Source organism: Sander lucioperca, chromosome 5 (assembly GCF_008315115.2).
Source record: "Sander lucioperca isolate FBNREF2018 chromosome 5, SLUC_FBN_1.2, whole genome shotgun sequence".
Lineage (NCBI taxonomy): Eukaryota > Metazoa > Chordata > Actinopteri > Perciformes > Percidae > Sander > Sander lucioperca.
In genome coordinates, this window is record NC_050177.1 from 8,318,386 (window position 1) to 8,345,847 (window position 27,462).

General features: G+C 40.3%; 1 protein-coding gene across 17 annotated transcripts; it reads left to right on the top strand.

The window, feature by feature from the left end:
- The first annotated feature begins 4,277 nt into the window (after positions 1-4,277).
- Positions 4,278-26,141, top strand: picalmb (phosphatidylinositol binding clathrin assembly protein b). 17 transcript variants are annotated; one of them, XM_031296418.2, is made up of 24 exons: positions 4,278-5,076; positions 11,442-11,584; positions 11,734-11,809; positions 11,936-12,038; positions 12,472-12,565; positions 12,782-12,893; positions 13,002-13,108; positions 13,212-13,253; positions 13,852-13,863; positions 14,436-14,521; positions 14,860-14,983; positions 15,083-15,210; positions 15,758-15,858; positions 16,007-16,159; positions 16,564-16,647; positions 17,868-17,960; positions 18,188-18,298; positions 20,144-20,260; positions 20,381-20,411; positions 20,555-20,654; positions 20,817-20,876; positions 21,809-21,961; positions 22,320-22,425; positions 24,683-26,141. In XM_031296418.2, exons 1-23 carry the CDS (start codon positions 4,947-4,949, stop codon positions 22,410-22,412), a joined length of 2,253 nt encoding a protein of 750 aa, XP_031152278.1. In that variant the 5' UTR covers positions 4,278-4,946; the 3' UTR covers positions 22,413-22,425; positions 24,683-26,141. The 17 variants fall into 17 exon arrangements, with proteins under 17 accessions (XP_031152278.1, XP_031152284.1, XP_035857159.1 ...); XM_031296417.2 differs by having other exon boundaries at positions 4,279-5,076; positions 15,077-15,210; XM_031296421.2 differs by having other exon boundaries at positions 4,279-5,076; positions 15,077-15,210; positions 21,809-21,913.
- The last annotated feature ends 1,321 nt before the right edge of the window (positions 26,142-27,462 follow it).

Below are 27,462 nucleotides of genomic sequence, written 5' to 3' on the forward strand. Positions count from 1 at the left end.
TTTTGTAAAAATAGGCTAACGATTGTGTCATAACCACGCGACTTACTGTCGCATAGTAGAGGAATTACCGTATAGTACAGGAGAAGCGCGCAGGCAGTTTCGTCTCACATTAGCTGTTTAAGTGTAATTACTAATGTTAACTAGCATTTTAGTTAGCAATAATTAGCCTGTGCCTATGTTATCTCCTTACATATACCTACGCTCTCCGTCTCTGCAAGATTGGGAATGATTGAGATTTCTCTTGGCACAGCTACCAGAAGACTTACAACTTTCAGACAGGTTGCTCACGTCACATTTACGTCGTCTCTCTCGGTTGGAGGCTGCGCAGTAACGCTCAGCCATCACTGGAAAAGTGCTTCTAACGGCCTTCACTGGTCTCCGTCCAGAGCAGCGGGGTCTGTTGGTCCATTTTATATATGTCAATAGGTAGACGCTCCATATTCATGTGCCATCTTGAAATACGTTAGCCGATAAGGGACATATAGGACATACTGCTCCGCCTTTCACGTTTTCTCTGTCACATGATAAACTCACAGGTGCTGCTAATGCTGCTAATTGGTATCATAGCTTCCCGGCCCCGGCAAGTTTGAAGAAGGAAACAAGGAAGGACCACACGTATTCAAAATCCAAATGTCAGTAACAGGAGTCTTCTTCTTCACCCAGAAAAAGAAAAAGGATATTGAAAAGAGCAAGAGACTTGCTTTTTGAAGCGTGAAGGCTACCGTAGCTGTAATACGTACTTTGAACTGTGTGGCGCGAGAGAGTTGATTGCGATATATGATCTCAACGCTAGATGGGAGAAATTCCTACACATTGGACCTTTAAAAGAACAGGGTTTGTTTCTCAAGGTGATTTCTTCTGAAATTGAAAATAAATAAACCATTTTTTTTTGAGAGTGAGAAGAGTTTTTCTTGAGACCTACGAAACCTACGAAAATGCCCAGGTGAAAAGGGAAGACAACAGGCATGGCTTATTGTCGTATTAAGAGAACAACATGTGAGGAGCACTGCTTTTCTTTAACATGACCTTGTCGAGGATGTCAGTCAGAGGAAACAAGCTATTTTTGTATTTCACACAGTTCGTGTATCCACATGCACGCGCTGAGGAATTCAAGATTAGATATATGGTAATGCAGATTTCTCTGTTTAATTGTAATCAAACAAAATGGAAATTAACATGAATATTTATGAGGCTAAAGAATCAGGCTGATAGGTATTGTTCTTTAAAACTAATAGATAAAGTAATACACTGAATAAGTTAGTTGATAGGTTGTAAAACTGAATTGGGCTTAAATTGGTAATCAAGCAGAAATATACAGCCTAGTTATTGTGAGAAATCAAAGGAAGAATCAGAATCAGTTTTATTGGCCAAGTGACCTTTTGCATACAAGGAATTTCAATTTTGATTAAGTTTAGCTTACGTATATCACTCAAAACAGAAAGAAAAGGGCAATTAAATAAGAACAATGAATAGAATACTGAAGGTAAGTATGTATGCACAACAATGTTGCAACTGTACAGAGTGTTATTGTGGCTGAATAAATTAAAACCAATATACAGCATGAATATGTATTTACATTTGTACATTCATATTGCACATCTATTTAACAGGATGTGCACATAAGAGATAAGTCAGTGAGAGAAGACAGTACTGGGCTACATGTCAGTCTTTCATTATATTTTCACTGACAGTCCCTGGACTGCGACATAGGACTGACTATAACAGTACTGAGATGATAAGAACCGGATGGTTTTTCAATTCCTAATGTTTGACTGGATTATTCACTATACACTGTTGTAGTATCAGTTTCATTAAAACATGACATTTGAAAGTTTGATACCGAAGCCATGAGTGAGCTACATGATGGACCTTATGTTTGGAGATAACGGTGGCACTGTGCTGCCCCCCTGTGCTCACAGTGTCACACTGCAGAAGAGCTGCATTGCTGAAAAGTAACTAAATACATTTGCTAAAGTAGGCTACTGTAGTTAAAGCAGCCATATTATGCTCATTTTCAGGTTCATAATTGTATTTTAAGGTTGTACCAGAATAGGTTTACATGGTTTAATTTTCAAAAAACACCATATTTTTGTTGTACTGCAGTGCTCTCTCTCACTGCTGCAGATCCTCTTTTCACCTGGTCTCTGTTTTAGCTACAGAGTGAGACCTCTTTTCTTCTTCTGTACTATCTTTGATTGCACTGCACATGCGCAGTAGCTCAGATGTAGATCATGTCAGCTAGCTAGCTCCATAGACAGTAAAAGAAAGGCTGTTTTTACAACTTTGGTCAGTTACAAGGCAGGATTAGCTGGGAGACTTCTAAATGAGGGCGCACATGTAAGTAGTTCTTTTGTAGATTATGGTGAACTTGTGTGTGTTGTAGCAGTGCTTTGCTATTGAGAACGAGGTAGCATGCTAGCGTTAGCGTTAGCGGTAGCTACGAGCTAATGGTTGCGGTTAGCCTGCTCGTTTTGGCTTGTGACGTCACAAGCCGTGCCGATTTTGAACAGCTCACCCAGAGACTGAAGGCAGGACACATTCAGAAACCGTATCTCACTCTAAACAGCATGGATGGATTTTTTTCAAAGTTTGTATGTGTGTGGAAGCACCAGAGACACAACATAACACCCCAAATCCCAGAAAAAGTGTTTTTTTCATAATATGGGAACTTTAAGTAAAATTTTGAGATACTTGTACTTTACTTGAGTATTTCCATTTCATGCTGCTTTATACTATTTCTCCGCTACACTTCGGAGGCCAATATTCTACTTTTCACCGCACTACATCTAGCCTATCTGACAGCTTAAGTTACTTAGTCGATCCAAATTATTAACACAAAATACTATCAATTTATAAATTATGATGCTTACACATTAATGCATCACCCATCCATAGTTATAATGATTCTGAAATTGGCCATTCTGCTTAGCAAGTAGTTTTATTTTTTAAAGTATATTTTGATGCTAACACTTTTGTACATTTACCTAAGTTATTTTGAATGCCGGACGGTGTAGCATCTGAGTACTTTCTCCTCCACTGGTTTCCAGTCAAATTGAATGATAAGTAAGTTATTATTGCATTTTAAATGTTTGACATAACTGAGTTTATTGTAACCTGCTGAAATAAATGATGGATGAATCTGCTTTTTAGACATTCAGTCAGCATTACATTTAGGCTTTCATTAGCCTGACAAGCCAGACCCTGGCTGCAAATTACATTTGCTGCGTCTAGATTTCTAGGCTAGGCTTTCATCACAGTTTGAAATGCCACTGCTTTGCTTTCATTTCCTACACTTGCCTAATGTTGTACTTCTAAACTGTAAAGCATCAATATTCCCCCAGAACTTTACAGTTAAATAAAGGCAAGAAATTCTGTCCTGACAGACTAAAATATCTGTGTATAGTGTCAAATGGGTATTATTTAGACCTTCACTAAATCTCAAGGTGGATTTTCCTTTCAACAGGCAGCTGATATACGTTGAGGAACCATTATTAACATTTATCCGTACAAAACTTTTCAAAACAAAGTTTAAAAGTGCTTCACATGAGAACAGACCAAGTCAGAACAATCAAGTAACAGATGAGATGGATTGGGAGATTACAAATACGTTTGATCAATATGTCCCACATCGATCAAGATTTAAAAGAGACAAGGGAACAGAAAGCCCACCAACACCAAAACCAAGCCTGTAGACTCATATGCATAAGAAATCTTAATACACTCCCAGGGATGTTTAGTTAATTAAAAACTCAACACATGCTTGTTTTGTTCTCCACACATTTCTTATGTTGTAAAAACATCTCTGTGTAGCCTCATCAGAAGAGTTTTGGTTGAGTTGTTTCAAACTGGTATGAATGATGGTAAAGGATGATTTGTATCTGTTTTTTTTATTTTTTTTGTCACACCAGAATGTAGCCTTTATCAGCATCTTTAAAGAAAACAAGACTGTTAATGTGTCAGATTTCTGGTTTATAGACATTTTGAAGTCAGTTTGTCTTTGGTGACAAATTATGAAAATGTTTCATGATTTGGAGTTACTTTTTTGGACTGAAAGACACAATAAAACAACTCTTTATTACAGTGATTTCACATGAGAGTTATAAATTCAGTTCAAAACATCCAAAAAGTATCATTGCTTCACTCTGTCAGGCCTGTTGCAGCCTGATCTTACTTCCCTATGTCCACTCCTATATCAATACAGGCTTCATCCTCTCAGCCAGGCCTGCACTCGTGTGACTGAGCATTTGTGCTCCCCCCCCCTCCCCAGCTGGCCTGTGGTCAGTTGGTATAGGCTACAGTACGTGTACACCTGCACCACAGCAGATCTAATAGGAGCTCATCGGTGTAACATCTGATTCAGGCTCTGCAGGGGCGGTGTGTGTTGTGTGTCTGTAGCCTTTTTCAGCAGAGCAGGCCCGCCATTTCCCCTCCCTGGTGGTCTTTTTTCTTTCATAGCGTTTTAAAGCGGAGCAGCGGCAAGAGGAGGGGAGGAGAAGAAGCGGCGGCGACGACTGGCGGAGCGGCGGAGGCAGGCAGGCAGGCAGGCAGGCAGGCAGGCAGGAGGAGAGACGCAGGGATCCGGTGTGCCACATCGGGATGAGAGCGAGACACAGACCCGGGTCGGATGAGTCAGCGAGTGGACCCTGCAATCACGGCATCCCTGAAATCTGAACGAAGCCGAGCGGCGCAACAAAAAAGAAACAAACTAACATTTTTTGATTGTTGTTGTTGTTGTCAGATTCCGCTTCTTTTTATTCCGCCCTCCCCTGGCCCGCGTCTGCCATAGCCTAGTTTTGATATTTTTTTTATTATCACCAAGGTGGGAAAAGGGGGGGGGGTCCAGCAAGGTTGCGGAGGAGGTGGAGGTTTTATTTTCTTTCTTTATTCAAAGCTCACACCCGAAGATAAACCTTTGCAAAGTCTTTTGTTGCGTTCAGTGTGTGAAGATGTCGGGGCAGAGCATTACGGACAGGATAACAGCAGCCCAGCACAGTGTAACGGGATCCGCCGTGTCGAAAACAGTATGCAAGGCCACCACTCACGAAGTAATGGGCCCGAAAAAGAAACATTTGGACTGTGAGTATCTTTTTTTTTTTTCTTAACCAGCACACAAGTGTTAAATCACCACAGGCTCCTCGCAAGCGGAAACACCGCTTTAACTTGCTGAGTTATGGCGGTGGAGAAACTACAGGGCCTCAAAGCCTCAGGGTAGGCTAAATGCTAATGCTTGTTCATGTCAGGGAGATTATATTGTTATAACATCGAGCTCAGGTCTTGTTGACATAGTGCTACACGTGATTAAGAAGGGTTTAAAGGGATAGCAGCCTTTATTAATGCTTTACAAGTGATTTCCTATTCATGTATTGTCATAACTAGCTGTCAAACTAGCTTGTCTAGCTGTCTGGTTTTGTTCACTCTGTAGTCATTCTCATATCTAACGTTACTCATTGGACTATAGCTTGAATGTTTAGCGTACATAGCAACAATCAGTATACATGTTTATTTGACCAGTAGTTAACAGGAACATCTTTAAAATCAGTGTTAGCAAGTGGGCCCCTGCCACTCACAGGCCCTGAAATGAACATCTAACGTTACAGGAATCCAATTTCATCTCCCATCTTGGTGCACCTGCAGCAGGACAAGTGTCTGTCTCAGGCTACATGGTGAACTGATTTGAATAGTAGTGTAATAACCTGCTGTCTCTCATTGTAGGGTCATGATGCTTTAGACACTAAAATAAAATCACAGTTTGTGACTTTCCTTCCTTCTTTACCCATTAGTCTGACGCACTCACAGTCAGAGGAGTCACTATCCGTCTGTACTTAGAGATGCAGTGAAAGATTTTCTGCATATCGATCTGCTCTTGCAAATGCATGGTATCAGTAATGAATGTGCTTTTTATGAAGGTCCTGCGTCATCACAAGAGTTTAGTAACAGTCCAGGAAAAAGGGTTTAGGCTGTCTCTTCAGACTCCAGACTCCTTGTAATGGTCTGTGGAGTGAAATAGAGTCAAAATCTGATTTCTTAATTGGTAGAGGCTAACTGGTTACTTGTGGTGAATATTTTAGCTTCATGTTAAAAGTTGCAGGTTCCACACCTGTTGTGCTGCTCAGGTGACTCCCTGAGGTGAGATGCGTAAAAAGTTGGCAGAGTGACATAGTGATGTTGGCTCATTTCAACCGAGCCAGCTATCCAACATGACTGACGTGTCTCACGACACAACTGAACAGAGTGTATAATGTATGTAGATAATAACACGTTGTTCATTTTATAATTTTTTTTTGGATTCTTTATGTCAGCTAATGTTTTCTCATACTCCTTTCTGACAGAATAGAAGCAACTGTTTTTTGTATAATTACTTAATGTATTATAAGTCTGTAGTCTTTTTATGCCTTTAGAAGAGCGTTCAAGAGATGATATACTACTGTAAATGAGGGGTATTGGAAGTATTGGAAGTATAGGAATGCACAAATATGCCTGGATATGCTTGAAGTCTTTTGATAATATTAGTGCCGATACACAGGAGTTTCTTTCCTTTTTTTATAACCTCATTGTAAGAACTATAAACGTGAAAAGGTACTCAAGTGTTAAATGTTGTCTAAATGTAAGCAGTTGTACGAGAAGATCTTGTTCTAGAATTGGCAAAATCTTGATTTTAAAATCAGGAAAATTACTTTAAAACGATAAATCATTGTCTGATTTTCTTTTTTTTAAACTCAAATATTAATATCAGCCAAACGATGTTTTATTGGTTGGGCTCTACTACTAGCTGCATCTGATGTATTTTAAAGTTTGAGTCCCAGCCTTAAGCATGTTTAAGGATGGACAGTAATTCAGTGTTATCTTATAAATAGATATAATATAAAAAACAATACTTTTAAAAAGGTGCCGGTGCCTAAACGGTGCCTGAACCGAAATATGCTCCTTTTGTTATATTTTAAATTATATACAATATTGTATATAATTTAAAATATAACAAAAGGAGCACAAAACGACAGTTGGCGACATTAAAGAACGGCTTGTTTATTGCTAAGGCCATATGGTCAAAATTAAATGATTGATTAATAATGTAATGACAATAACTTATAACAAATATCTTATTTCACCAGTAAATTGCTGTTGAACGACGAAAATAGGGCTGCCACCTCTTAGTCGATTAGTCGACTAATCGGTCGTTTTGGTCTTAGTCGACTAAGATTTCTTTAGTTGATGAGTCATTTTTTATGCTTATTCATGCTTAATTACTCATTTCCAAGAAACTTATGAGCACATTTCTGGTAAACACAATATTTAAGGTGGTACTTTTGCAGGATTAATTGTGGAGAAACTCAGTTTTACAGATGGTTCATTAACTACATTTATATTGTGCTTTTCTAGTCTTAATCACCTCTCAAAGAGCACAGCTCTGTCGATTACATCAACTAATCGATTAATCGACAAAATCATATAAGTGTTAGTCGACTAAGAATTTCTTTAGTCGAGGACAGCCCTAGACGAAAACAACCACCAGATGGGAAAATGGTATTTTACAATAACTTTGAATGCAGCACGAGGCGAGGCGAGTTTCAAGTGTGTTGTTTTTCCGACAACAGTAGCTGCAGTCAGACTGTTACGTCTCGGTGTTGGAATCCTCTACAGGGAAATACAGTCCCACTTTACACCGCTTAACGTAAGCTGTCAGCATTTTAACCATTGTGTTTATCCAGCTACTAGCTAACGGTAACGTAGCGTCCCGTGCAGCGATGCTTCTGGAAAAAAAAAGAAAGTCGGCCTCCGAAATGAGGAACCAACATTTTCGTTCTTATTTGGTCTCGTTACTACCGTTTACGTCGGAACCGGTGCCCTATTGGCACCGCGTTTCGGTACCCAACCCTACTTATATACTTTAAGTAGAATCTTTCAATCAATACTTTCTCAATTAATTGATTAATAATTTGGTTTTAGACAATATTGAATACGATGTCTTAACAAGTCTTGATTGTGGACGACCATCAGTCCAAAACCTAAAGCTATTCAGGTTACTGTCATATAAGACAATTGAAAGCAACAAACGCTCAGATTTGAGAAGTTGGAGCAAGGGAATTTGGCATTTTTGCTTGAAAAATGACTGACGATTAACTGATTGCTTTGATTTTAGTGTCAATAAGGTACCCGAGTTTTGATAAAATACCAAAATAATATTCTTGTTACTTTACTTTGGGAAATATTTAAACACATTATATAAACACATTTTACAAACCCTTTTTTTATTCAACAAAGAAGTAGAGATGGTCCGATACCATTTTTTGCTTCCCGATACCTGAAGTTGCGTATCGGCCGATACCGAGTACCGATCCGATACCAGTGTGTCATATATTTTATTATGTTTTAACAACTGTATACTACTATCCCTGTATGGATGTGATATTATTTCTATATCTTTCGTTGTCAGTCTGGCTAAGGTTAAACTTTTTGTGAAACATGAACAAACACAAACAGTGAATGCCACAGAACTGTCTTTTATTAATATATTATTATGAATAAACTACTTTAATGTAGATTTTCTTTAGGGCTTTCTTACGTGGTATCGGATCGGTGCATGAACTCCAGTACTTCCCGATACTGATACCAGCGTTTTAGGCAGTATCGGAGCCGATACCGATATCGGCTCCGATACTGCCTAAAACGCTAAGAACATCTCTACAAAGAAGCCAAAGTTCTCATGTTAAAAGTCTAAATTAGGGCTGCACAATATGAGGAAAATATGCGATGTGCGATAGATTTATTGAATATTGCGATAATGATATTTGTTTTTATATTATATTAATTTATTAAATAAACAGACTGAAGTGTACTCAGTTCCCCAGTTCTGCTGCTTTCAGTATTCTACTAAAATTCAACAAATTGATTGTTGAATTTAAGACAAAGTGCAGTTTTCTGCTGATATTTCTTTTTAACTAACTAAAAAAGCTCTAAGAGTGTCTTTCACGATATGTGAAAGCCTTTCACAATGTGTATATTGCGCTAATTGATATTGCGAAGACGATACAAAAATGATATATTGTGCAGCCCTAGTCTAAATACAAGCAGTCCTATGATAATTTGGCCTAAAAAAACACTCTAAAGTTGGCAAAATTCTGATTTAAAATAATGTCTGATAAAAGATTAAATCTGCCCTATGGAGTCTTTTAATGAACAAACAAAAGTTGTGTTTGCATTTAGTGTTACGCATTGTGTGTATCATTGAGCTCTAACAAATGATAGTTCTTCACGCATTAGTGTGTATCGTGGCATGTTACCGGGCACCTGTTGATGGCGTAGTGCCAAATACTCCACAGGGAACCTTTTAAGTAAACAACATTATGAATCTGACATTTGATGCCAGCTTTTGGTTCTTGACAATTTTCTGTTAATCACTGCTATAAACACGTTTTGTACCAAAACAGTATTAAGGTTTGATACCAAGCCCTACACATAGTTCTGCTGGGCGATAAATCAGTATTATAATGGTACTATTATATCATCGTATTATGACACTATGATCGTACTACAGTATGGTGTTTTCCGAAATAATTTCAAGCAAATTAAATTGCTTTCCTCACCCCTAGACCTCACCCGGATGTAACATAAACAAATGAAGTTTTTGACATTTTTTGTTTCACACATTTCTTTACATTGGTTTAAATATTCTCATGAATTAAATTTCTTTTTTCAGAAGACATTTTAACACATTTTTTAATAATATCCTGAATTGTATTTGTAAATTGTAATTTATATTGATTCCCACCATATAACCCAGCCTTAAAGCTATAGTGCGTAGTTTCTGTCGCCCCCATGAGGAATTCTAAGTAATGACAACAAAACTGTCGGCAGATCCACATGATACAATTGATTATCTTCACTCGAGCTTCTGCGCAGGAAAGTCAAAGGACGACACAATCTTCTGAACATAGCCATACTGAGAAATCCAGAGAGAGTTGTGTGGAGCTGATAGTCTTTATAAGCTTTGTAGCAACTCATTTGGCAATGGCTTGAATGAATCAGACGTTTATTAATATCAAAAAGTTACGCACTGTGGCCTGTTGGCTCAGTTGGTGGAGCGGGTGCACATATGCAGAGGTTTGTTCCTCGACGCAGAGGTTCTGGGGTTCAGTCTGACCTGTGATGGTTTTCCTGCGTATCTTCCCCCCTCTCTCTCCCCTTTCATATCTCGGCTTTCCTATCCAATAAAGGCAGAAATGCCCAAATTACACACTAAATCTTTAACGGTGATTAACACACTGTTTAGCAGCCGCATGCACCGTCATGACTGTTACATGAACACATTTGTGTCCCATGAATGAATTAGATTAGAAATCATTAACTTCCCTCCTACTCGTCTCCTCTCCGTCATCTTCTTCTCTGGGCAGTTGAGCCACCCATGCTAGCTGCTGCTGCTTCTCTGGAAGGTTATCCTGTCCTACTTAAAGTCCCCCGCCTTTTGAAAAGTCAAATATAGGACAAAAAGGGAGGCCCAATTACCCCGTCAGTCTGATCACTGCTGTGAATGGCAGGGTCATTAGCACTTTGACTAACCTCATTCAACCAGCACATGGATGTAGGATGAACATGTTAGCAGAGGAAGTGGGGCACAACATGTATGGTTAACATCTTAATGCCCCTGCACTTTATGTTGGTGTTTTAAAAGGAAGTATTGTTGCCATTAACAATGGAAATTAATGATATCAGTTTCTACTTCGGCTGCAGGGATCCCTGATTGCATTGATGATGATTTGCTGGTCATTATGCTACTTTTATGTACAAAACTTCCTTGTTTAACATACTGCACCATTTTACTCGCAGCGTTTTAGAGTGTTTTGAATGGAATAATTACAGTATTATAACTCAGGTAGGCCTGTATAGTGTAGTTAGCTGCCACTAACTATTACATTTATTAAGAATTCATCAGATTATTTGCTTAATTAGCCGATCAGTCATTTATGAAACGGGACACTGAGGTAAATTTGGGTGATTTTATATAGACGATGAGGAGTTAAAATGTTACAATTACATACAAATTACACATGTTGGGTTTTCAACCATTAAAAGATTAATTGATTATCAAAATAGTTTAAGATTAATATAGCCTGTTTTTGCATCAGTTATTTTGAAATATTTGAGGGGAAAAAGCATGGTCTATTGAAGACAAGCTGTTTGACTTATTTCATTTTAATGGGCTTGTTTTGCAGATGGATTGTTAATATAATAATAATTGCTTACAGTTATATAGCGCTTTATCAAAGACACTCAAAGCGCTTTTGGGGGGGGGGGGCTACTCTCTACCACCACCAATGTGTAGTAGCACCCACCTGGGTGACGCACGGCAGCCTTACGGCGCCGCACACTCACCACACATTACAAAATCCAGTGCCTTTTATGGTGATCTGAACCTCCTGATCTTATGAACTTCTGTTTGCTTTCAGATCTGATCCACTGCACCAACGAGATGAACGTGAACATTCCCCAGCTGGCTGATTCGCTGTTTGAGAGGACCACCAACACCAGCTGGGTGGTTGTGTTTAAGTCACTTATCACCACACACCACCTCATGGTCTACGGCAACGAGGTGAGATGCTTCAGCACACGCCAGCAGATTATTTGAGCATTAAAGTGTTACTAATTAATAGTTTGGTGGTGTTGTGTCTAACCACTCGTCCCGTCCCGTCCCCCCCCCCCCACACCCCCCCCACCCCCCACACCCCGTCCCTCTTACAGCGTTTTGTCCAGTACTTGGCTTCCAGGAATACACTATTCAACCTCAGTAATTTTTTGGACAAAAGTGGGTTACAAGGTAACAATTTAATTCTCGCAGTTGTTGATTTCAGTTCTAAATCATTCCTAATTTATACACCATTTATAAAAAAGTCAAAATAAAAAAAAGAAAGTCATTTTTTTCTTCTGTTGTTTTCCGTTCCAGGTTATGACATGTCCACGTTTATCAGGAGGTATAGTCGATACCTGAACGAGAAAGCCGTTTCGTACAGACAGGTCGCCTTTGACTTCACAAAAGTTAAACGCGGGTAAGGACTTATTATTATTATTATTATTATTATTATAAAAGATTTAAATGCAAAAGAAAATCAATCATTCACTCACAATTAATTGATTAGTCGATCGTCGGAAAATTAATTAGCAACTATTTAGTAACGTCATTTTAGCCATTTTATTAAGCAAAAATGCCAAAACGTGTCTGAGTTCCAGCTTCTCAGACGTGAGGATTTGGTGCTTTCCTTGGTCATATATGATCATCATTTGGGTTTAGACTGTTGGTCAGACAGAACTACACATCTGAAGATGTCCCCTCAGTCTGTGGGACATTATAGGAAAGTTAGGTCAGTCTGTTGTCGTGTTTTAGAAGCTGCACTGCCTGCTCATCCATCTCTTTGTCGCCTCTCCATCTTCCCTCTCTCCTCGGCGCCCTCTCCTGCTCCGGCTCTCCATGTGTCCACACAGAGTGGACGGCGTGATGAGGACAATGAACACAGAGAAGCTGCTCAAGACTATCCCCATTATTCAGAACCAGATGGATGCCCTCCTCGATTTCAATGTGAGTTTAAGGTGAAGCACCCCCCCCCCACCCCACCCCCCCGGAAGCTCTGCAGCCTGTGTAGTAAAAAGCTGCTCGTCTGGGGTGTGCAGATCTCTGCTGCGGCTGCTGCAAACACAAATGCGTGCTCGTAGTTCACATATACAGGCTTTGTTTTATCTACGTCGACAAATCGCTGTGGAGAAGCTGTAAGATAAATGACTGCTTTCCCCTCAGGTCAATGCCAACGAGCTGACTAATGGAGTCATCAATGCAGCCTTCATGCTCCTCTTCAAAGACTCCATCAGGCTCTTCGCTGCTTATAACGAAGGCATTATCAACCTGCTTGGTAAGACCACTTTCACTTTCAACCTTCTCTTCGGTTCATGTTTTTCCCAATATTTTTGGGTCCGTCATTCCAATTCCTTTTTTTCCCCCCCCCCCCCCCACCAAATAGAGAAATACTTTGACATGAAGAAGACTCAGTGTAAAGAAGGTTTGGACATTTACAAGAAGTTTCTCACCCGAATGACCCGGATATCCGAGTTCCTCAAAGTAGCAGAGGTAAATTACACGAAATATTTGTCGTTTTGTCACGGATGCACCAGCTGTCACGTAATGCTGCAGAGACACAATTGTAACTTGTGTTTTCTTTCTCGTCTAACAGCAGGTGGGCATCGATCGAGGAGACATCCCAGACCTTTCACAGGTAAGCACCGGTCCTTCAAAGCAATCTGAAAACACAGATGTTCCACTCTTAATAGAAAGTCTTTCCTTGCTCTCGTTCTCCTATTTCCTGCTCTAACTGCCCTTTTATCATCAGCGTTGTCTTTGTCAAACTAGAGTGTAGTACACCTACACACCAACAAATGTTCTTTAAAATAAGACACTTGGCATGATTTCCTTCTCGAGCGCATGTTTGCCAGAGGAGGTGGTCTTCCTCTTCTTCTTCTTCTTCTTCTTCTTCTTCTTTTTCTTCTGCTTCTCCTCCTTTTCTTCTTGCCCTTCCCTACTTGTTCTTCTTGTTCTTCTTCTTCTTCATCTTCTTCTTCTTTCTACAGCAAATAAAGGTGTTGTCCACACTAAGTGTTTTAGAGTATTCACTGTAATTGCAATCCATTCAGTAAATCTGCACAGGGACAGTTAGATGTTTCCTATTTAAAAGTAAACTGCACAAACTGTCGTGTTGTGCTACGGGGTCCAATTTTACAATATTTTACTCCGGAGAACTGCAGCTAAAATCACATTCCCCCCCTCTGACTGTCACCACCTTTATATTCTGTATTTTCCCCTTATTTTTCCACTAGTTCACAGTTTGTGTAAGTACTATCATTTCACTCTTCTTCTATGTCCGTGACTTGCTTCAGTGTTGTGTTTTTGCATGCCTCTGCTCTGACTCTGTCTCCTACATCGTGGTGAAAAACAGTTGAAGGAAAAAACACTCGCTGTGGTAAATTCTGTTCACTTATGTCACGTTGTTGAGGTTTTGAACCCGTGTAGCTCATCTACTGTCAAGTGGCTGCCCCCCCGTTGTGCTTAGACACGGCCGGTTCAAACAACGCCCAGGTTGTTGGATGTGCCGTGGTGCAGTACGTCATCCCACACAGTTGTTGCTCTCATCCAAAGTAGCTTTTGGGCTGGAATGCAGTCATCGATCAGTGGCGGGTAACTAAAAGCCCAAAGTTGGTAGTTTTAGCTTACCTTTTGTGGAGCAAAATTGAACCACCTAATCAAAGACACAAATTGGTTGTCCGTTGTGTATTGGTGATGTGTGATGTTCTCTGCTCTGTCTTTGGTTGCCCACCACTGTCGTTTATGGTCTTGATGTCCATGCAGACTACATTTTCTGCGTGTCAGGAACTTGCTGACTGTGTGTTTTCTGTCACGGCAGGCTCCCAGTAGCCTTCTCGAAGCTCTGGAGCAGCACTTGGCGTCTTTGGAGGGCAAGAAGGTCAAAGACTCCACTGCAGCCAGCAGGTACATTAATCCTCCCATCCCTATTTCTGAATTCCTCTCATCTTTTCCTTGAATCTCAGAGACTGCCTTTCCATTTATATTGCTCAAAGATCTCAAGTTTTCATTGTGGTCGTGCTGTATTTGTGTCAGTCACATCAGTCCAGTTTTATTTGTATAGCAAATTCAAAGTGCTTTACAGATGACTGACAAGCTGATCATAAGACAGACAGTACAAATGTAATCAGTAAAGCAGTTTGAGGCTTGAGAGATAATAAAATGATGGAAATGTGATAATAAAGCTAAAAAAAAAAGAAGCATAAATCAATCAGTCTAGAGTGGATCTGTGTCTTTTCCTGCAGGGCGAGCACTCTATCAAATGCAGTGTCATCACTGGCCAGCACGGGGATGTCTTTCACTAAAGTGGATGAGCGGGAGAAGCAGGCAGCTCTCGAAGAGGAACAGGCTCGACTCAAAGCTCTGAAGGTGGCTTTGCTGTTTTCAAAACAACAAAGCTTTGCTATTAAACGTGCGTTGATGATGCCTGTATGTTTGAATGAAAATTTCACTCTCACTCAGGAACAGAGGCTCAAAGAGCTTTCCAAGAGGCCCTCCTTTGCCACCACTGATACGTCACCGATCTCCACCACCGGGGGCACTATCAGCACTGCACCAGCCATCGACCTCTTCTCTACACCCAGCTGCTCTAATGGGTACGCCACTCATCTACAGCATAGCCCCTCTTTAGTTATGAAATATGTTTTTCAATTTTTTTTTTAAACTATTTTATACCCATTCTGCAATTTTTTTAGTCCCTTAGCCTCCATCCACTTTTGATTATTGTTGCGCAAAGGTTAGAATATTCATCTTACTGAAAGTCTGAAAGTGTCACACATAATAAATAAATATATATGCTTGTTACCACTCTTCACTGAAGCTATATGATGTTTACACTCAGTTTGAAAGCACAATGCCCTGTGACTCAACCTGTGTTCACCATTTTACGATAACAAAAACTGTGAAAACTAATTTGTCAGAGGAGTGCAAGCAAAACACAACAGTTAAAAAAAAAAATCAACTAAGTTTGAAAATGAAATAAACAGGCAATAAAAAACACATTTAAACGTCGTTTGTATCTCTGTAAATGCAGTTCCGTGTCTTTTCGACTAGTAGAGTTACCTTTGAATCAGGACTGTAGAGGTGGAGGTGCTTCTAAAGGGGTAAAAAAAATAAAGTGGTGTTTTCGTTTTCTGTCTGCAGTGCAGTGAAGATGGAGAGTGACCTTTTTGATCTGCAGTCAGGGTTCCAGCCCTCAATGCAATCAGGCTCAACAGGGCTTCCAGTGGCAACAGCGTGGGCAGGTATCTTCAACACCATCCAACCACCATCTGTGTTTCTGGACTTGGACCATTTCTGCATGCTCTCCTTCTCTTGTTGTTGTCTGACTCTTCCTCTCCACTCTTTTCTGTCTTTGTCTTTTCTCTGTCTCTCTTTCCTCTGCCTGCCTAGATCCTTTCACCTCTGCTGAAGCTGGAGATGAATCCATGCCAAACCTTAACCCTTTCCTCTCAAAACTCGTTGTCGATGCCACTCACTTACCTGTCGTGTCTTCAGACGGTGTTAGCTTTTCCTCTAGGACACCCGGTCATGAAGTGTTTGGTGGTAACGACTCATTTTGTTTCTCTTTTAAAAGTCTTGTCACTCTTGCTCATTTCTCTGTTGTCACTTACAAGCATGACTAGCTTGCATGTTTACTGTGCTGAATGTTGATTCTCTGTCTGTGCAAATCTTCTATGATCTTCTTTTGTCTTTTTGTACAATGATCCTCATTGCAGTTCATACCAATCTCAATTATGTTATTTTTTTTTTGTTAGAACACCTCCTAATGAATCAACTAGGATCTTCCATGTCCCACTGTAGAGGCCATACACCCATTTTGCTTTACAGTTACCTTTCATCCTCTCTTTTAGTGAACCGTTTGGTGTTGCATTGTAATACAAACATGCCGTAGAGCTTTTAAGTTGAAACCTGTTCTTCTTCTACCAACCTTATTTTTGATTCTCCAGATCGTTACAATCCCTTTATTGACACAAACTCATCCGTTTCAACCAATTACAAACGCACAGTGCGGATAGAACACTCCATCTCAGGTACTATGATGGCTCACCATCTCAGCCTATGTTTCCTAAACCCTGGCAAACATAGGATCCTATGCAATACCCTCAGGGCTCTTATTTTGATAGACATGGTAGAAATGTGGTCATAAACTAATATTGACGGAAAAGTTTGACATTTTGGGAAATACACTTATACATGGCTGCCAGCACCAAAACGGGTTAATCTGGGTTGAACGGTATCTGGGTTGAACGACATGTTTCCTCTGAACGGTGTGAAAACGGCACGCAACAAGCTTTAAAGTATGTTTTCTCTCGGTTGGTGGGTGTGTCAGAGCCATTACCCAATCAGTAGTATGGCTAGTCCACGCAACATTCCGCATTGGGAGAAAAACGCACTCTGGTTTATTGGCATTTCTTCAAACCAATCACAATCGTCTTGGGCGGTGCTAAGCGCCAGACGGAGCGACGGTACCTCTGCCAAATAGCCTCGGGAAGGAACTTGTTTTGGTGGAACATGTGTACGTTCAAAAGTTGTTTTAGTCGTGCAACAGAAAACTCAGATTGGACAGATAGTCTAGCTAGCTGTCTGGATTTACCCTCCAGAGATCTGAGGAGCAGTTAACCATAGTCCTCATAAATCCAGTTTTTAAATCCAGAGTTTAAAATGCTGTGTTGTCCTGTGAGAAATAATGTGAAACCGTTACGTGATGGCGCCCCCTATTTGAGCATTAATTAGTTGGAATACCATTCTCCGTCTACGTAGATGTTTCCATACAGCCATTCAAATAGCTTTATTCTAAACCACATTTGTTTAAAGCCGCAACATACGGCATATTTTGTTACCTTTGGACAGAGCCAGGCTAGCTGTTTTCATTCTTCATGCTAAGCTAAGCTAAGTGGCTGTTGGCTGTAGCTTAATGTTTGGCATACAGCCATGAGAGTGGTATTGATCTCCTTTTTTAACTCTTAGCAAGAAAGCAAATAAGCATATTTCCCAAAATGTCAAACTATTCCTCTACAACTTTTAGACTTTCCTTAAAACACCCAGAATTTAACAACTGCAAAATTGTTAGACATGTTAGTTGTCTTTTTTCTGCCTGTATTGCTGTCATTTCCCACCTGTTTCTCTGGCCGGGCCTTGAAATGCCTTTTCCCTTTGCTCTCTTTCTTCTTTTCTCTCTCTCTCTCTCTCTCTCTCTCTCTCTCTCTCTCTCTCTTTTGTCTTCCTCTTCCTGCTTCCTGTGGCGTGTCAGACTCCTTCTGTGGTCCAGTGTCCATTGCCCAGCACCTCCCACACCAGGCTCCCTTCCCCACTGAGCCCTCTACTGTAGCAGGTCTATTCAGAGGTACTGAAGGCTCTCTCCAGCACATTCAGCAGTAGATCGATGCTAGTTTTCTATCCCGCAGAGAAAGCGCTGGTATTCAGCTGTCTGTTCAAGTAACCAGTGATTGATAAATGGACACTGTACTTACAAGGGCCAGTGCAGAAAACAAATGTCCAGGTCAGATTTCAGAGTAATTTTACTTCATGTAACCTCTGTAACTGCAGCTGTCTCTCTTATCTCTCATGAAGGATACTCGACGCCACAGGCTCCTCCGCAGCAGTCAGCAGGGGGACTCCAAGTGGACTTTGAGTCCGTTTTTGGAGCCAAGGCCGCAGGCAGCAACATCCTCAATTCTGATGGTGAGGATTATGTGTTTACATATAAGTAGGGCTGCACGATTTGGAGAAAAGGTCATATTGCGATTTACTTATGCTGCGCTTACAATTACTAAATACTAAACAAAAATGTGCAAACTAGATTTTGAAAAGTGGGAGCGGGACATGTCCCCCCCGGTCCCCAGTGGAAATCACGCCCTAGGGTGTTAAAACGTGGAGACGTGGAGTGCACACAGTATCAAGCACACCTTTTTTGTTTACTCAAATCGCACAATGTTTGCAGTTATGTAATCGCGATTGCGATTAGATTAATCATGCAGCCCTACATAGAAGTGAACATGCAATAACTGTGCAATAGGTGTCTGTGTTTTAGTAAGGTAGACGTGTTTGCAGATGCTGATGAATCAAAAGTCAGTCTAGCATGAAGCCCTCCTACGTTTGATAACAAACTAAATCAAATATAAGTCACTCAGCTGTGAAAAGGAAAAAAGGAGTCATGCAGAAAACAGTGAAACATAGAAGCTTTGTGTATAGTATATTATATAGTACAGTAGTTATGGTAGAGCGCTGTATCACGTCCGGATGTCACATACAGCTGGAACAGCTGCAACACTCGGCCCTGTCTTGAGTCGCCAGTACGAGAACAGACTGCTGTCTTCTCGTACTGTACTGTACGTACTGTATTTATTATGTGCTTTTACCACACCTCTGTCAGCATCTGCAAACAGCACATACTAAGTGCAATATGCCACGATGTAATGCTGCCCAATCTCAAACCATTATGTTGCAGACATAACATGTAATGTAGGGTATTACTGAATCAAAAACACCTTTCAGAGTACATCTCGACAGCTCATGGTAGCACTTACTTGCGTCTCATTTCTTTTAAAATAAACCCTAAGCGCTTGCAAAGTAGCTTTCTGAACACTCTTTTGGTTCATTTGGAAGAGTTGTACCTCTAGCTTTGGTAACATCTAGTTCTTCACTTCACAATTTGCTTTTACATAAGTCACTTTAGAGGTGCAACGATGAATCGATTAATCGATTAGTTGTCAACTATTAATCGCCAACTATTTTGATAATCGATTAATCGTTTGAGTCATTTTTTTATTAAAAAAAATAAGATTTCTCTTGATTCCAGCTTGTTAAATGTGAATATCTTCTAGTTTCTTCTCTCCTTTGTGACAAAACAAGACATTTGAGGACGTCATCTTAGGCTTTGGGAAACACTGATCCACATTGTTCACCATGTTTTGACATTTTTATAGATCAAACAACTAATCGATTAATCGAGAAAATAATCAACAGATTAATCGACTATGAAAATAATCGTTAGTTGCAGCCCTAAGTCACTTATTTAGTAAGTCTATTGGGACCAAAGCCAGATGAATGTCATGTAATAGTGATCTTACTCAACCTTTTGTAGAAGAAAGATCCTGAAACACAGGAACAAATGCATCAGAGTTTCTCTCCCCACTGAATTTCTTTGGTCTTGAAGAAGAAATATGAGACTAATTCACTTTTTAAGACGTGGATTCGTGTATTCAAGTTAACCACTCTTATCACAGCAGAAGACTGAGCAGTGGTATTTACAGTTGTGTACACAGTGTATTGAGGGGCGTAGACCATCTCTCTCTCTCCCATCATTTCATGTCATCTCACTGTCGGCTATCTAATAAAAGGCACAAAATGCATGAAAAATAATACTGTACAATACAACGTATCAAACTCCATCAGAGATAAAACCATAAACGATTTCCATAATTTTTATTGTAAAACTACGACTGACAAAATACACAATTCTTTTCAAATGAACAATTGTACCTTTATAAGTGCACATAGGTTTATTATCTCTGCCTGTGTTGTCAGATATTTCTGGGGGCATCCTGAAACCGACTCTCGCCGGCTCCAACCAGGCGTCCGGTCTGCTGCCAGATAAGCTGGTGTCAGATGACCTCGACTCCTCCCTGGCCAACCTTGTCGGCAGTGAGTGTGATGCTTTGCCTTTCAGCTGCACTTATTAAAGCGCATGTTCATTAAGGCACAAGAATGACAAAAATGTTGCGGCTAGACCTCTACCACATGAATTTGTCTTTCTTTTTTTAGACCTCGGCATCGGGAACGGCATGATGAAAAAGTAAGTGATGGATCAGCGCTCTGTGGCTTTAAAACACACACACACACACACACACACACACACTGATGCACAAAAAAGGCAGCAGCTTTGTGCTTTCAGGGCAGTCACAAGCTGGTGCTAACGTCAACTGTCTTAATCTGCAGTGACATGCACTGGAGCCAGCCGGGGGAGAAGAGGATGACCGGCGGCACCAACTGGCAGCCCAAAGCAGCACCGAGCACGACCTGGAACCCCGTTTCCATGGTGACACGCCGGTTTTTAACTGTAGTGCTGCTGATGATTTCTGCTCCTGCTGTATTTCTGTCTTATTTTCACTGCCAGACAACTGGAGATGTCGTAATGTCATGCTGCTTCATTGTTTTTGAGGTCATTTGTGTTCTTAATGGCCCGTTTGTGTCTCTTCAGCCATCGTCAGTCATGGCCTTCCCTGCCACCACGCCCACAAGCATGATGGGATATGGCATGGTCAGTATTATGGCAAATACACAAAAAATGAAGCACATATTACATTCTGAATGTTGCTAAAACACTTCATTTCAGATAAATGCCTTTTGTTTTTTTTTACCTGCTCAGAATTAATTGAAAACACTTAATTTGGGCCAAGTAAGCTGTTGTTTTGCTGTTATTATGAATATTATCTTAAAGTTTTATGAATAAAATAAAGGGTGGAGGATTGTCAATAGTTTTTATTTAAAGCACACTCCACTTATAAATATTTAATTTTACTGGCAGGCACACGAGTTTTCTTAATTATTTATTTTTTGATTTGGAAGTGAAAATAAACTTGTGGAAGGTTGACAGATTATTCAGCACACGTCTTGAGATGCAAATGTGATTAATCTTCATATTGATTTACAGTGCAACGTTTATTAGTCAAGTATGCTGCTTCAAATATGTTAAATGAAAAGCCAGTGTGTAGAGTTTGAAAATGTCTGTTTTTGGTGCCCCCTAGTGGCAAAAGTGGTAAAAATGATAGATCAACCGATAAAGATGAAACGTAAAAAAAGTATTCAAATTAAATTGCAATCATTGTTTTTAAGCTGTTTTTTTTTTTAACCAAAAAAAGCCAAACTTTACTGCTGCCAGCCTCTTAAATGTGGCTGTTTTTAAGTTTTCTGGATTTTGATTTTTAACTGTTGGGACAAAGCAAGCAATTTAAATATGTAATCCTGGGCTCTGAGCAATTCTCACTATTTTCTGACATATTACAGACCAAATGATGAATCAATAAATCTGAAAAATGATCATCAGATTAACCGAGAATGAAAATAATCTCTAGTTGCAGCCCTAAACATAATACAAATTCTACACAAGGTGGCTTTAAATTTGTAAAGCAAATGACTGAAATACACCACCATTGAAATGACTTGTGCTCCTCTCTGTGCAACATGCTGCAGCCTCCACAAATGGGCTCTATGGGGATGATGAATCCACCCACCATGATGTACTCCCAGCCTGTGATGAGGCCACCCAACCCCTTTGGCTCTGTGTCGAGTGCTCAGGTGGGTGCACAGCCGTCTGACCACGCCACCGAGCGGATGCACAATGAAGTCAGTATCTGTTTGCGCAGTTATCAGGTTGAGTAAATAGGTGTAGCCATTGTGCTGTCTGTGACGTGTTCCATAATTAGTCACTGTGTGAGCTTTGTTGTTAGCGTGAATACTGCTGAAGATGATGACAGTTTTTACAATAGACCCTTCACTCCCATGAGCTGAAAGGGGGGCACCACTGTGAATCATCTCCCTTGTTTTTGACTCCCCTGTTCCCCTCTAAACAACTCCTTTTTATTAACCCTTCTTTTATACATCACAGCCTCTCCAAACTAATATCATCCCTCCTTCAGTCTCTGTACTGACTCTCTGACTTCTCCTCTGGTCCTCCTACTTCCTGTATTTCTTCCTGAAATAGCCCTCTGCAGCCTCTAGTCCTTCCAGCCAGAGTCCTCTCCGAGCCCCTGGACAGGACCCGTTTGCACACCTCTCTCTCAAGGATTTCTTGTAGAGCGTCTCTTTAGGTACAGCATGCTCTATGCTAGCGGGTGCACCTGCATGTGTTGCATGCCCAGTAGAGATGTTCCGATACTATATTTTACTTCCCGACTACTCCCTGTGTGTGTGTGTGTGTGGTTAAAACATTTGTAAAAAATGAACAAACACATACAGACAATGAATACCATCAAACTTTATTATCAAGTTTGACGTCATAACGGAAAAAAACAATAAATTAATTAATTTCTATTCAATTCCTTTCAAAACTGCTTAAGTGCAGCCACAATTTAGTAAAATAAAAGACGCTTGAATTTTGAAATAGTACATTAACAGTATACAGTCCCTCCAGAAAAACGTGATTATGCGATCACATGATTCAATGCATAATCAGCCAAAGTCTGCATATTTATGCGGGGGCCGCATTTTTTCAAATACGCCGCACTTACGGCGCATAAATTGCAGATTTCCGCGCAAAATATGCGGGGCTTGCATGATTTCATAATCCCCGCATTTTCGTTGCAAAAAAGTCACATATATCTTAGCAGAAAGTTGAAAAATGTTGCGTTTACTTCACACAAGAGCAGCCATTTTCCCCTGTTGCCATGGGAACGTTATGAAGTGACGTAATTACGCGACGTGAACATCATCGAAAAGCTGCAAACCCCGTGATGAAGCCATGATGAAACCGCAGTTTTTGCAAGTTCCCGCAATTTTTGCAAGTTCCCGCAATATCATTGCATATAATTGCATAAACATCCTGCATATTCCATCGCATTTTTTAAGAAAACGTGCCGCATAATCAAGGATTTTTGCCCGCAACAGTCACAAAAAAAACTCAGCATTTTTCTGGAAGGACTGAGTATAGGACAGTTAGTGCAACAGCAACTGAAATTGGCAGCAGTGCCACCCCTCGAAACTGAAACCTTGCATGCTGGTGGGATTGTCCCATCCATCTTTGGTCACACTCTACACTAGCAGACCTGAAATAAATGTTTCTTTGCCCTTCTAAAAACAGTCGTTGCCAGGAGGCTGCAGCCTTTGCGGTCTTCTATGGTGGCAGCACAGCGCAACTTGCTGTGTAGGCTACTGTTTGAGAGCGGTTCGGTCTGCTAGTCAACAGTGCAGTGTTAGTCAGAGCTAACGTTAGCAAAAACAGGGTGAAACATACTTTAAAGTAGATTTTTCTCAGTGCTAAATTCCATAGTATTGGAGCGGTGCATTGACTCGCATACTCACCGATACCAGCATGTTAGGCAGTATCGGAGGTATTTCTTATACTGGTATCGGAACAACTCTAATGTCCTACCCTTTTTATTTCTTTTTATCTTTACATACTTAATGCCTCCTCTGATTAGATGCTACATGTATTTCTCTCATTTATTCTGTTTCATCTTGACCTTTTGTTGCTTGGATTTCTTGCTTCTTTTGACGGATTGACTGCGTCTTTGACATAGCCAGACTCATTCTGACCCTTTGTTCTTCCGCTGTCATCACGTATTGCTCAAACCTGTTTCCTGTGAACCTTGTAGCCGTTGTTGAGTTTAAGGTATTGACTGTTCGCTAGGATCGGTCCTTCCAAGTTACTGTCAAGCTTTCCGTTCTCACACAGCATATATGTATATACTTAGAGTTTATAATGATGAAGATGGCAATGTTGCCATCTAAATTCGTAGTCCTAGTTAAACGAATGAGCCACAGATGTAGTCAGGAGTAATCTTGTCATTTTGAACTGTAGATTTTGCCAGCTGACATGAAAACTGATACTGACGGATTTTATCCATCTAACCATTGCGGCTTACATTAGCGCAGAAAAACACTGTTTAATTCATTCATACACTTTTGTGTTTTGTTTTTGAAAGGCTTAAAAGCAACACCTAAAGAACTTTTCCCGCTTCGGTCCCCCTACAGGTTGGAAGCGGAATTGTCCATTACATTACATTATGCAAGTTTGCCAGATCGGGTAGCGGATCTGTAGTTCGAATGAACTGGACAATGTAATGTAATGGACAATTCCGCGTCCGACCTGTAGGGGGGCCGAAGCGGGAAAAGTTCTTTAGTGTTGCTTTAAAAGAGCGTGGCCCGCCAGTGAACAGCCCCACTAACACCACGTCAACATAAGTTCCAAGCTTGAAAGACCTGCCGTGCCTTGTTATGGTTGCTAATTGGCCAATGCTGTTCTGGGGAAGGGTTTAGCGAACAGTCAATTGACAAATTAATTCTTTTATCTATTTCTGTTCACATTTTAGCCAAACTAACTACCATGGTCTGTTGCCTTTCTTGCAGATGCAGTTCATGTAATTTGAAGAAATGTGTCTCTCGGAGGATGAAGCACTTAGCAGCAAAGCGTTGTCCTCGTTGCAGTCTAACTCTTCAGAAAAACATTCTCACACACACACACACACACACACACACACACACACCCAAACACAGACATGTCAAGAACACAATGGTGCAACGACTGTCCGAAACCATGACGACCATGTCCAAACGACGTTTGGCGATAGCTCACACCCATTATTCTATAACTTGTCCGAGACGTCGAGTGATGCTGCTGTCTAAACCCCCCCCTTAAAGAGGATTCCATGTCCATTTTACAGTGTAATCTGTAAAGATAGATATGGGTGCTGAGAAACTTTGATGTTATGTATTTGGAAATACTGTGGTTGGATGTAAAGGCTTGATGTTCAGCGACAAAGGAGAGCGGTCCTTCCCTTTCTTGATCCGATCAGCAGTCATCCACTCCCTACAGTTATTTAACTGTCACTAAGTAGTGATGCTAATGGCGTTTACACCTGTTTAGTTTTTGTCTTTTTTACCGTGTTTACAGTAGACATTCCTTGTGTGTTTGTATTTATTTATGATTATTGGTTTAAGATTGGGGGGGGGAAATAATGTAAAATCTACAGTACATTGAACACCTGTGGGAGTGCTTCAGCATTAAACAAGGATCTCAGACTATCATTGAGAGGTAGAGTTAAAAATAGCTATTATATAAATTACACCTATTAAGCGGAATGATAGAGCACTAAATATTCTACAAGTTTTGTGTTAAGAAACTTTTTTACTAGATGAAAGATTTCACACTCCATTGTAATTAAAGTGCAGGGGTTAGAGTACGAGTCAGTTACCAGTATATAGTCGATTCTGTGCCTAGGGTTTTTTGCAATGGATCAGTTTCCTGTCTAGTTGAAAAACACTTAATCCACGAATCTGAAGCGCCGCACTGGGTGGTGGGCTCCATTTGCTTTAAGCTTGGCATGCCATTGACTCACTGACCGTATTCAAGGCTGCCTTTACTCTGAATGTGAAAGAGTTGTCTTCATGTTGCACACATCTTTCCCCACTGCAGTTACTCAGTGGGAGTGGGTGGGTTGGTGGGTGGGTGGGGTCGAGAGGATGTGGGCGCGTCTGCTTGTTGGTTAGCTGTCGCCACGCTAACTGGGAAAAGGGTCACAGATTTGATGTAAATTAATGTATAAAAGATCCAGAGGACCAGGGTGGAGTGGAGGAGCACTGTTGATCGGCGCTCTGTGTATATAGAAACTGACTGTCCTTTGAGTTCAAAAGTGAAAGATGTATGAAATATGAAAGCAATTCAATCAAATTTGACTCTACCTAAGTTTGATTCAGGATATTCTCTGCGTTTGTCTCCGCAGATATTTTCTTTATGTAATTAGAACGTGTAGCAGACAATGACTGAAGTCTTTTCTTTCTTTTACAAATAAAGAGCAGCTTCCACAAACTTCTGTACAGTTTATGTATTTCTTTTTATCCCGGTGAATGTTAAATCTTTTGAATTTTTTTTTTTTGGGCGCCCGGAGATAGCTCAGTTGGTAGAGCGGGCGCCCATATATAGAGGTTTACTCCTCGACGCAGCGGGCCCGGGTTCGACTCCAACCTGCAGCCCTTTCCTGCATGTCATTCCCCCTCTCTCTCCCCTTTCATGTCTTCTGCTGTCCTATCAAAATAAAGGCAGAAAATACCCAAAAACAAAATCTTTTGAATTTTAACTGTTTACACTGTGGCATACAGCAAGACGGTAAAGAAAACAGAAATACTTTTATACTACTTTTATACTTTGTAGGCAATTTATAAACCAGTAATGGTTACACTTGTTTAAGATTATACAACATACAAAGTAGACTATTACTAATTTGAAATACTGTAAATACATGGTCGTGCATAAGAGACCTTTTGCCATTGTACAGTATGTGTTGCCATTGTAAGACAGGACAGGACCCTTATACAGGATCATACTATGTCATTTGATATTCTGCTTTAGTGGTGCAGATCGCCATATTCCTACACCAAGTTACAATTCATAAGACCCTGGGGAAGTTGCGGTTCATAATCCAGCCTGGAGAGAGAGAGAGAGAGAGGTCTCAAAAATGTTTTTTTTATTTCTTTTTTCTTTTTTGTCCTGCCAAATACTGGATACTTTCACCTAGGGCTGCAACTAACTAACTGCTGATTATTTTCTCGATTGATTGATAAATCATAAGGTAAAACATCAAGAAACAATTAAAATTGTGAATCATAATTATCTAGAGTCCAAGGTTATGTCATTAAATGTCTTGTTTTGTCTGACTGACAAAACCCCAAATATATTCAATTCATTATGTTAAGACAAGAAAAGTAGCAAAATTGTCACATTTGAGAAGCTTAAACAAGGCAATGTTTTGGATTATCATATTAAAAATGTCAAAAAGTTGTCGATTAATCGGTCCACTAATCGTTGCTTTTCTACTGTTACCGCCTCAAGCTTATAATAATCAAAAGGTAACAATCTAAGAAGGAAAATATACTCTTCAGTTTAACCCCTCGCAGCCCACAACAGGCCATAACATGTCCTGCAATGACACGTAGGCCTACGCATTGCACTAATTTATGTGGTCACTCACAAGCCAAACATATTGATAAAGTTTTCTTGTTTTTAACAGTTTTTGTCCGTTTTTTGGGCTGATCAACAACAAACGAGGAGGGAACCCAAACCACGGAGTAACATCGGGGTCACAGTGAGAATAGTCTCGCTAGTCGCACAGCATTGCTGGATAAGAGAAATA

Coding starts and splice junctions, on each gene's coding strand:
- picalmb (XM_031296417.2), top strand. CDS start 4,947: ATGTCGGGGCAGAGCATTACGGACAGGATAACAGCAGCCCAGCACAGT. Junction 5,077..11,441: donor GAAAAAGAAACATTTGGACT/GTGAGTATCTTT, acceptor GTTTGCTTTCAG/ATCTGATCCACTGCACCAAC. Junction 12,566..12,781: donor ATGCCCTCCTCGATTTCAAT/GTGAGTTTAAGG, acceptor CTTTCCCCTCAG/GTCAATGCCAACGAGCTGAC.